At 42.4% G+C, this 12,100-nt stretch overlaps 1 protein-coding gene across 4 annotated transcripts in view; it reads right to left on the reverse strand.

Moving 5' to 3' along the window:
• Nucleotides 1–1,679: 1,679 nt before the first annotated feature.
• LOC116268663 (histone-lysine N-methyltransferase KMT5B) overlaps nucleotides 1,680–12,100 on the reverse strand; it is a 58,305-nt gene continuing 47,884 nt past the window's right edge. For all 4 annotated transcript variants that reach the window (XM_031653773.1, XM_031653772.1, XM_031653775.1 and 1 more), the window contains one exon: nucleotides 1,680–5,995. In XM_031653773.1, coding sequence (XP_031509633.1) covers nucleotides 4,512–5,995 — 1,484 coding nt within the window. In that variant the 3' untranslated portion in view covers nucleotides 1,680–4,511. The remainder of the gene's footprint in view (nucleotides 5,996–12,100) is intronic.

Genomic DNA, 12,100 nt, shown 5'->3' on the forward strand with positions numbered 1-12,100 from the left:
GAGTCAGCTGAAAACCCCACAAACCTGGCAAGGAGGATACAGGATCTGGCAACAGATTTGGCTTTTTCAGAACGTTACCAAAGCAATCTCTACGGCATGCGTCTGTCTTCTGTCCTCCAGATTAGCAGCTTTACAACAGTTTCCATGAATATGTGTTAAGCTTAACCGCCTGGGAGAAAATGAGTGGCAGATGGTGGAGGCAGTGTTAGTGAGTGACCCCCTTTCCCAGTCTTGGCCATTCACATACCCTGCCCCTAGCAATCCTGGTACCCTTTCTGAAGAATCCAAATTCACTTTTCAGCCAGGTGTGGTGGCTCATGCCTGTAATCCCAGCACTTTGGGAGACTGAGATGGGCAGATCACTTGAGGTCAGGAGTTCGAGACCAGCCTGGCCAACATGGTGAAACCCCATCTCTACCAAAAATACAAAAATTAACCCAGCGTGGTGGCACACGCCTGTAGTCCCAGCTACTTGGGAGGCTGAGGCAGGAGAACCGCTTGAACCTGGGAGGTGGAGGTTGCAGTGAGTCAAGATTGTGCCACTGCACTCCAGCCTGGGCGAGAGAGTGAGACTCCATCTCTAAATGAATAAATTCACTTTTCCCCTGGGCTCTCTCATTAGCAAACACAAGTAATGTCCATGTGCTCTAGGACATCGGGGAGGGAGTAGAAGGCTGGAGACCTCACCTGCCTTTGCAAGCGAGGGTCACACATGCCGTAGTCACAGGGATGCCCTGGAGCTGGCGACTTGCTTGAATTCTGCTCTGGGTGCGACCGGGTTCTGCAGTAGGGTATGCGATGGTGCTGCAGGTCAGTGACAGAAAGCTGACATTTGTGAAACGAGTCACACAAGGGTTCCAGGCAAGTTAGCTGCCATTGGCTATTGGAAGAGTAGAGAGAAAACCCAAGATGCTGAATAAGACTCCTAAGTACTTAACAGACATGCCACGCTTAGCCTTTTTCCATAATGGGAACCCAAGTTTGGGTGGATACTTCAATCAATTAGGAAAAATCAATAATCAATACTTGACTAGTCCAGTGTGTGCACCACTCACCCAGATTATCCTCAAGAGTGAATGCAGCTCAACCAGAAACTTAACTGATGACGGGACCAGGCGTCCACACTGACCTCTGACACAGAATGGTGCTAGGTGCTGGGAAAGAGACATGCAGATTAAGCAGCTTGCTCAGGGATACTCAGAGGTTGCGGAGTTGGGCAAATTCAGGTTTCCTCCCTCTTGTACAGTCATATTTCCTTTCAATAGTAAATGGGAGAAAAAAGGATCCAGGCCAGTTCTGGGTATGCTAACTTGACCAATACGGTGAGGGGGGGTGGGGAGAACCTCCAAGTAATCAGGAACTATTAATGCATTTGGGTTGCAAAAGCCTTCAATGTTCTTTTGCTCCATATTGAGGGCAAACATTGCTTGGGTTCAAGGACTAGGAGGGTATGTAGTTTAGTGTCCCTACTAAAAGAAGAATGAATGTTTACCCTCTCTTCTCTTAAAAATGAGTGGCACCAGACACAAGAGGAGACCAGGGCCCAGAGAACTCAACACTCACAGGTATTGAAAAGCTTTAGAAACTGATTTTACAAGTTCTGTTTTACATGAAAATTTTGTGGAGAAAGTCACCACTTTGATATTTTTTTTTTCCAGATACAGTGCACACTGGCCAAATTGTTTTAATTTCCGAATTTATTAAAATGATTAACCTCAATACTGCAAGTGCATGTACAAAATATTTGTAAAAAATGTTTTTAATGAAACGTTAAAGAACTTACCTCAAATGCTGAAAAAGTCCTTTTTCATTCTTTCAGTACAAGGAATACATTGTATCTCAAAAGTATTACAACTCAGCAAAAACAATTTATAACAGTAATTTGAAAATGATTGAAAATTGAATACTTTACATATATTTCTATGATCATCTCCTAATTCTTACAATGCCAAAATCTTAACCAATCATTGCATAAGCTCAAGCTAAGAGTTTTATTGAACGCAACCTCTTCCAAACTGGTCAACGGTGTGTGGATGTCACCATTCCACATGGTGAAGTTCTACAGCAGATCCAGAACAGTTCTGAGGCCCCTACCTTTACCAACGGAAATTAGGTTTCCCTAGAAGGCATCAACAGTGGCTGCTGAGTGCTTGTGCATACCGACTCCTGAGAGGCAGTGATCCACTACCAAATGTCACTGCTTTGAGACCTATGGGAAGGTCAGCCTCCAAAGAGGAGGCCATGATAAAATTAAAACATCATAAATAAGTTACTAAAATTAAGCTTAAAAATGAAGAAAAATGGGAAATGCATTTTGTCACTTTTTAAGATTGAAATTCCCAAAATAGCTATTGTTGGTATTCAAATAAGGTTTAAGGTTTAGTCTCTGAACCTCTTTTAAAAACAACCCAAACTAAGATGGGAATAGAAGAGGCGACCCTCTGCCCTCCAGCACCTCCAGACACAGGGTCTACCTTCATCGTCCTCAGTGGCAGGGGTTCACATTGCTATGCAGGGACCCCATGAGGGCTGGATGTGCTCTGAAAAGTGCTCCGGGTGCCTCGGACAGGTGCTCCTGAGAGGCTGTGTGGGCTGCCCTACTTCATTGGTGAAGACCTCCAGACGCAGCGAAGGGGGGTGTGGGGGAGTGTGGAAGGAGGTCTACCACATGCTTTCCAAATGCCTGAGGAGTTTGACTGCACCACAACAAACAAGGATGAGACTATGTAAGACTACAGAAGTAGTTCCTTAGAGAACCAGGAGAAAACAATCTACTTTCTAAAAATGTTCATAAGTCTTATTAATTTCTATTTGGAACCTATGGGCAATCAATAGTCTTAAGGAGCTTCATTTAAATAATATCCCCCCAAACCTGGAAACTAGTAGGAATCAATTAGTAGTAACAGTAAGCATTGAGATTTTCTCCACTGGACTTTTCATTACCTTCAGATTCCTTTTAATATTTTAAGACATGGGCTACTTTCCTATAGACACTACACAAATCCCCTAAATTGATTTTTACTTAGGAACACTGTATATCAGAAAGTACATGTACACATTTCCCAGAAATAAGAGAGACCTACTGGTGTCAAACACCTGTTACAGATTTATATTCCCAAATTCTCTGTCCAATGATTTGCAAAATAATCCAGAGAAATGAAAAGAACCTGGTATGGAATATAAAGTAGTAATAAAAATTTGCTCATTAAGTTAATTAAAATTAATTTCTCAAAGTGCTTCAAAAAAACAAATTAAATCTGACTCCTTGTTGTTTAACTGATAATATAGTCAAAAAAATCTGATATTTTCTTAATAAACTAACATAAGCCAAGAACTCCCACTGATGCAGTGCTTAAAACTATATATTTATAATTTCCTATTTTATTGGCATGAATATTTCTAAACTTAAAAACCTTCCTGGTAAGTTCTTTTAATTTCTTATGACAAAAATTTCTCACAACACACAAATATTTACAACATATACATTGTTTTCAGTTCTTTACATTGAATCTCAAAGACAAACTTTTTTTATAGGTTACCACAGAACAAAAGCTGTGACTCATGTTTTTATTTCATAAACTATTATAAGTTAAAGTGAATAGATTTTTTTTTAATATTCCTTGTAGCATTTTACAAGTGCAACAGAAAACTTGAAGAACCAAATTAAGATAGCTGTAGTTCATTAGATAAATGTTGCTTGTTGTCATCACGTTGTTCACAGCAAATTTTTGAAAAAATAAGCACCAATCATTCTTGCAAAGAACAATTTTATCTAAAAGGATTGAAAAGAGTTAAATACAAGGTTTTTAATTTACATGACAAGCAATAAATACGCCGTATCGAAACTCATCCCACACACTGCTACCCTCGTACGTATAATGTACTGAAAAGTGAGCTCTCACATAGGTCATTGTATTTTTTTTTTTTTTTAAGAAACCAATCTGACTCCCAACCAATGGTTTGTGATATTAACAAAGGCCACAAACAGTACACCTGGGCCAGCAAACAGTGTGAAACTGACAAAACTCCAAGGGGGAAACATCTAGCAAATAAATCAAAAAGCCAAAGATCATTGCTGGTGATATTAGCATACTAGAAACCCTTAATATGCTGCTACTATGATTTGTTTTAAATTATTGTTTAGTCATATATTAAAGAGCCAGCTGATGCTCTTACAGTTAAAAAAAACTGTGTAGCCACATTACTGTTTTCAACGTCCTGTGTGGAAAGTTGCTATCACTGTACAATTTTGCTTGAGCCTTTATTTTACAACAGGGCTTTACCTCTAACTCAGAATTGCACGTAAGAAGGCTATTTAAAAAGTACGATAAAAATTTGCACAAATCAGACTTAAGAATTGAGTCAGTACGCTGTACACTTTCTACAATAGTATGCTGATAAGTGAAGGGACAATAGAAGTGCTGCCACTAAACTTTCAGTTGAGGAATAATTGACTGGAATTTTTTTATTTCTTTAAAGTAGTTATCCCAGGTCAAATGAAGACCAAGAGCTTAGGCATTAAGCCTTAAAGACTGATCTTCTCTTCTCCTTGAAGAAATGTCAATATCTATAGAGTCTTTTCCAACTATTAACCTCAATCGCTTAGCTGGAGGAAGAGGAATAAAATCGTCTTCAAAGTCATCATCATAGTCATCCTCCTCTTCGTCGCCCTCAGAAGAGGAGGAATCATCTGTACTTTCTTCCTCATATTGACTATAGTCATCCACCTCCATTCGAGACTCCAAGAGAGAAAGAGGATCACTGCAGCACACCCCATTTTCATGAAGCCCTTCTGTATAAGACCCCCTATTTTCCTCATCTCGTTTTAGTTGGATTTTTAATTTTGTAGAACTACTGCCTGATCCTGAGTTAAATCCATTATTAAGCTTTGCTACATAGAGATTGTTATCGTTGTCATGGTCTTTGCTTAACTTGATGCTTATTTTTGAAGAATTCATTCCATCATTCTCTTGGTCATTTGTCTTGCTGCTGCTATCATGACGCCTACGAAGAGTCAATTTGGGAATCCCAGAGTTATTTTCTAGGATTAACTGTGCGTCATACCTTGTGATTCGCCTCTTCTTTTTACTTTTTGCAGTTCTAAAGCTGTCTTTTGTTTTGAAGCTATCTGATGTCACAACTGAACAACCGACGGGTGAAGGAGCACAGTCTGTGTAGTTCACAGGCATGCCCACAGTGCCACTGTGCTCGCCCTGGTCAGAATGGGGCCCCATCAAATCTGGTACCGCATCGTCTTTTCCAGGAGAATCACGCACTGGAGTAGATTCCTCTATTTTCGCAAAATGTTTCACAAGTTTTCCTTGTCGTGACTTCTTTTTGGACATGCCTGTGTCACTCTTATGACACTTAGCCTCCCCCTTTTGCGCAGTCTCATGAGCCAGTTCTTCCTCCTGCACCACGGGAGCTGGCTGTGGCTGTTCCCCACTGTCAGGGCAAGGTTCCGTCACACTGCTTTTATAGCCATCCAACGTATTTGGTTCAAGCTTGATGTCAGAGGCCTCCTTCAGATTTGTTCTTGTCCTCACTGACCGCCGGGTTATGTAGGTGCAGGGCGAGCTCTCCCCCTGCGAATGAGCACCTCTCACAGGATTCTGTCTGTGTTCTCTCGCCGCATGTCTAGTCAAGCACCCGCTGGCAACTGCGGCTTGGGCTGGTCCCTCTGGCTCCTTATCTTTTTTAATGGGCAAATTTTTATATAGAACTACTTTAGGCTCTTTCAGTACTAAGTTTCCCATTTCGAGTTTTCTTGAAGCATTCTTTTGCTCCAGCCGCTTGCAATGATTTCTCAATTTTATCTTTGAAAGTAAAGGCTTTGCAGGCTTCTTCAGTTTCTTTGGTACCCTGGAATTATTTATATGAGTTAGCTTAGATGAGGTAGAGTTGGAAGAAGCTGGAATTCTTGACATAGATTGCCTCGTTAACGTTCTGCTCTTGCTATTCTTTTTTACACCAACTGAAGATTTTCGGTTAGAAGCTGTAAGGTTAAAGAGAAAAAGGTGAAAAACAGCCTTGGTAACACCAGAGTTCAAGAAAAGAATGCCCAAACCCAGGCTATTAGCTATACCGCGTTTAGATTACACAAACGCCAACACGGCTCCTGCTGCAGATTGTGCCGGCGCACCTGCATTCCCTGCACTGCTTCTCTTTGAAGTTCTTTTCTAATTTATGGGGCATTTATTCATTTTCGAGGTAAGCAGTTGTATGGTTAAGGAGCTTTTAGCACAGCAGGGACCTAGATTCCACTCTAAGCTTCTTAATCTGTCATGACACTGGCCCAAACAAAGGCTTTCTTCTCCTGATTTAGGAGTTTCCCACATAAAAGATTTGAAAGAAAGTTAACATTGTTTTTTCCTTTCACAGATTCTCCTTAGTCATTTAAAATGTTTCTAAAATCCATTACTCATTAACCCAAAGGAAGTACAGCACTTGGCCATTAACATAGAATAGAAATATAATACTCATGGGCTCTAAGGAACAAATACTATCGTAATGGTTTCAAACAAGAAAAACAGATCTTAGATCTTAAGAACCACATATTATCACTCTGAAAAGTCCAGTCACTATCAAAAAAGAAATGCACTATTCTAAATTGTCCCCTTCAACTCCGTGAGGACCAGAAGAGGCAACCAGTGGGCTGTCAACTTAGAAGAGCTGCAAAGCTTACTTGGCCCCATCCCTTCGGTGACTGCCCAGTGCCAACAATCACAGTGAAGGAAGATGCATGCTGCCAGAATTGTACTCTCTCAGGACAAAGGGAGATCCAACTTCTTTCCTCCATGGCCAGGACAGAAAAGGGTTACAACTGACCCTAATGGTAATCACAACCTGAGTAGTGATGAACATGTTTCAATTTGAGAATGAGTGTATTCTTATCCACTGGAATTATACCGAACTACTAGGTAGAAAATATTTTTTAAAACATAAGGATATTTAGATAATTCTTTCGCTACAGAATTTCTTTATGCTTACAAGTCTTGCCTACAAGGTGGATTGAGTAGATGTGCTGTCAATATAAGGAATAAAGTTGAATGGCTTCTCAAAAGGCTTCATATGTGACTCAAGCTTAAGCTGCTCCTGTAGTGTCTCTGACCTTGCCACTGACTTTCTGCTATGTTCATTTTTCCTCTGTATTGACATGCTGGACTATTATTTATAGAAGTTTATACAAGTCAGTGTCTCAATTACCTAGTTCCTGCATGTCCAGTTGAAAAACTTCTTCCTAATCAAAACACTCCATTTACAGATTTGCTAGAGAAGCCAAGATAACAAAACGAATCATCACCACCTCTCACCAGAACAGGGAGAATAAAAACAATAAAATACGGGTAAGCTCAGCACACTGCCCACCCAAGTGAGGACCAGGATCCTGCAGAGAAAGTCTCTGTCGCTTTCTACATGCCTCAGTTTGCCAGGGAAACTGCCATTCTGCCCAGCTAAGCAAGTAAGTTACCCTAAGTTCAGTTTTTATTGAGAGGAGCAAGAATGCATCACAAGCATTCCAAAAATTATCAAACCACCAAGAATAGAAGGCTCTGTACCTGAGGTCAGGAGTTCGAGACCAACCTGGTCTCTACTAAAAATATAAAAATAAGTCAGGCATGGTGGCATGTGCCTGTAATCCCAGCTACTGGGAAGGCTGAGGCAGGAGAACCACTTGAACCTGGGAGGTGGAGGTTGCAGTCAGCCAAAATCTAGCCATTGTACTCCAGCCTGGGAGGTAAGAGTGAAACTTCATCTCAGAAAAACAAGAACAAAAATAAAGAAGGTCCTGCACATACAGACTGACTCGTAAGTGGCTTCGGGGTACATAAACCAGAACGCACAGCAAGGAGATTCACGGTTTGAACCAAGAACATACTTACACATGTGGGCTGCTACCAAGGTGGTGCCCTATTTTTAGAACAGTAGGAGTGGTGAAGTTTGAATATGATTCAATTTGAGAACAAGTGATTTATTATCCACTGGAACTATACAGAACTACGTGGTAGCAAATACTTTTTTTTAAAATAAGAAATTTAGAAAATAAGAAAAAATAGGGAACTCTTTGGCTAAAGGGTTTCTTTATGCTTACGAGGCTTGCCTACAAGGTGGACTGAGTGGACGTGCTGCCAACATAAAGACACACTAGTGAAGAAAGGACCGCACTGCTTGCTTCCCTTCACTTGGCTTTCTCAGATGTGGCTACGATGATCCTTTGCTCATTCTATGCCTCTGCAAGGACCAATTTATGATCAATCTTAGTGGTTTCCAACCTTTTATTTCTCCTCTTTCCATTCCACTCTCATGATGCACCTGCAAGCATTCTCCACAGCAATCCCCACCGTCTGGGTCCAGCCTGCTCCTCCAATGAGACAGCCTTTGGTGATCCGACAACTCCTTGTCGTCAAATGCAGCACACACTCTTCAGCCCTTCCCTTTCTTCATTTCTCTGAATGTGACACTGACAACCACTTTTTCTTGAGAAAACCTTTCTTCTCTTGGCTGTCAGAGCGCACTCTCCTGGTTTTCCTTCTCCATCCCTGGCACCCCTCCTTCATCGGCCCCCTAGACTGTTACTCTTCAGGTCTGTGCAATCCTAGACCCCAGGTGATAAGCACCCATTCTCCCATGGCTATTACCACTTACAGGCTGACAGTTCCCAAACTCTAGCCAGACTGTCTCCTAAACTGCAGACCCAGGTCACCAAATACCGACTGTCTCTAAGCCCCTAAATGGAACTCACCATCAAGTCTCCTGACGACGTCCCCTTTTGAGGTCTCCATCTTGGCCAATACCACCACCACACGCCCAGCTGCCGAAGCAGAAAGCTGAAGGCCCTCCTTGACTCCTGCTCTCCTTGACTGCCTCACCAAGCCAATCACCATGTGCCGCGGAGTCCACCCCTGCAGTGTCACTGCAACCTGTCTACTCTTCCCTGTCTGGAACACCACAGCCTCCTGCATTGAACTATGGCAGTTTTGTTTTTCCTATTGTTTTCCCAACAATCCGTTTACCACCACATAGCCAGGATGACCTTCCTAGTGTATCATGCAGCTTCTGGGTTTTAAACCTTTCAGCAACCTAATGTCCTAAGAATGAAGTCTAAAATTTTAACCTGTGCTCACATCTTTCTTCTTTGCCTGTACTCGTCATGAAGAAAAGCCTTGACTCAAACTCCCCTCTGTCTACAGAGCTGTCTGAAAGGCCCTCTGCTTTGAATATGCTTCACTTGGCCAACTTCTCATCCCCCTGTAAGACTCAGCTTAGGCAACAACTCTCTCAGGGAGCCTCTGGGGACTTTCTCTGCAATGCCTTTTCTATGTCTTCTCAGCACCCAAGAAGCTCCTTCCTTGGTACTTATTTTTACGCTTTGGATGACTCCCATTTTACGGTGATTCTGAATTCAGCCCTCCCCATCCCATCCCTCCTTCCAAGACATTCATTGTTGACAACAGAAAACCAAAGCACTTTTATGGGTTTGTGTCTAAACTAACATAAACGCTCCATTTTTGAGCACAAAATGGATATGTATTGATGCTATGTATTGTATTAACACAGAGATTTCACTTACATGTTACCAATGTATTCTAAATTTTTTCGAAAAGCATTTTCTCATCAAAAGCCCTGTCAAATGGTATGCTCATCAAATCAAAAGGAAAAAAACGGCAAAGAATATGAGAAATGTGACAAAGATGAGGGTCCAGTAGAGTGACAAGAGTCCTTCAATGTCCAAAGAAGCTGCACTGTCCTGGCAGGGGTTGAGAATTTCAGACAGTGAAGGCTAAAGGAGGAAGACAGTGGTCACAATGACAAATTAAAAGTCAATGATTTTTAAAAGTCCATCAAGAAACCAAGGACTAGGACCTAAGTGGGGTAAGCGCCTGTGTTTGAGCTTGCTCTGGCACTTACATGCCTCATATGACTCTTCCCCTAGTGGCTGGGACAAATCTCAAATGCATGGACCTGGACAGTAATTTTAGGTGGAGGTACACATTCTTTTCAGCAATTACTACATGCTAGGTACTGTGCAAAATGGCCACACTCATCCTAATAAATGCCTTTGGAAGGAAATGCGATTAAAGCTACGTGAAAACCAAGCTCATGTGGACTACTGTGCCTAAGGTCATCCATCTGGTGAACAGAAGAGATGGGACTTGTTAGGCTTCCTGAGCATTAAAATGACTCTTATGCTGCCTGTAAGGCATACTACAGAAGAATTATGGTGTTGGCCTCAACTTATGGGTAAAGGCCCAACTGCATGGCTGTTACGGTCACTTCAGGGTATCCTCAAAATCATAAGGCAGGGTGGCACAAGACTTCCAGCCAGACAAAAGAGTTGTGAACGACAACAAAGCCTTCCTGAGTACTCAGGCTGCACTGGAAATGCGCACCATCAGCGTGAACTAAGATAATACAAGGGCCACAGTCGAGCATCTCCAGAACTTGAGGATCCAGAAAGCCTCTGACAGGACTTTAAAGACCTCGGTCTCAAGGGGTTTACTCGGCACAAGCAGCTTTCATCTGACGTGACCAGCATAGACTGCCAATGGCTACCTGGAACAGGGGGTTAGAACTCGGAAGCAGCCCAAAGGCTCAGCAGAAAACAGTGTTCAGATCAACTGATGACATCAGTGACAGGGCAAGAGTGAGAAGCAGCGCCCCAGCCTCTGCATCTAGGACGGGTGCTCCATAGCTAAGATCAACTTCTCCCTCTGGCTGATTCTTCCGGGGCTTGTCCTGACTTGTGGCACATGCAGAGACCCGTGTCTGCATCTCCACAGACTGCTCGCGAGCTTCTCTCTGGTCTCACATTCCCTATCACAGCACTAACTTCAGAGGGGGCACACCAGTCAGCGAGGCATGAGGCCTGAAAAACCAGACTCCTCCAGTCCTGGCATTATAATTCAGACGTGGGGACTGGATTTGTGAAAACGGATTCCTTGTTGTCTCTACTTCTGTATGCTAAAGCAGAGTCACACTGTAGCTCTCAAGGTACTTTCCAAAAAAGCACCTGTATGGAAGAAAATTTTCTTCCAACTACTCAAAACATTTCTTTATACATGTGTTCAAAGAAAGCAGTTCCTCTATCAGCTGCTAAATTCTAAACGAACCACAGGATAAAGACCAGCAGCCACACAGAAAAAGCACTCCACAAACACGCACAGCATGTGCATCCACCACCCTGGGAGGAGGGCCTGGCAGTGCTGGCTTTCTGGCAGGCTGTGTCTTCCAGAGCCTTTCTTTCAGACAGGGGGAGTGGATGGCTGAGACAAACACCAAAATAAATACAGCCTAAGAGAACACATGTAAGAACTCAAGAAACCCTTATGTGAACATAACATACAATGGTCTCAGAGACAACTAAAGCCTCCAGCTCCTTCAAAGAGAGCACTGAGCCATGCCTATCCACTCTGCCCATGACCTCAGAGTTAGTCACACTGACCCCTGGATTGCTCCAATCATGCTGTGGAAAGGGAATTGGAAGAAGGCAAGCACCCCAATACCAGCAGTCACTGCAAAATGTGCACCTTTCTTCTGTAAGGCTGAGACTCCAGCTTAAAGCAATTATTCCATCCCTCCAAACTTGAAAGCCTGTGCCTCCAGTCTGTTCTGCTAACTTGTGCACCTTTCTTCTCCTGGAGCTAAGGCATAAGCTCCCTGAGGAAAGGGCCCGTCTCAAACATCTTTGTATGTCTTCAAGAACTAGCAGGATTTCAATAAGTATTTAGTTTATTAATATATATTCCCAAATATTAATTGGCTTAATAAATATTAATAAATGGTTAATTAGTATACCCAACATCTTCCAAAAATTATCTGTATTCTTATCTTTTAAACTAAGTAGTATATTGAGTTCAGTAGCTTATACACTAGTAATAAAGTTACTACTTAAGCATAAAACACCTACATCACACAGCCATTCAACATGGGCAACTCTGTGGCTGTCTCCACACACAGACGGCAGCACGAACCTAAGTGTTTTTGTTTAAAAAATCACAGGTCTCTGGCCAGGTGCAGTGGCTCACACCTGTAATTCCAGCACTTTGGGAGGCCGAGGCAAGGCGGATCACCTAAGGTCAGGAGATCGAGACCATCCTGG

This window comes from Papio anubis, chromosome 12 (assembly GCF_008728515.1).
Source record: "Papio anubis isolate 15944 chromosome 12, Panubis1.0, whole genome shotgun sequence".
Taxonomy (NCBI): Eukaryota; Metazoa; Chordata; class Mammalia; order Primates; family Cercopithecidae; genus Papio; species Papio anubis.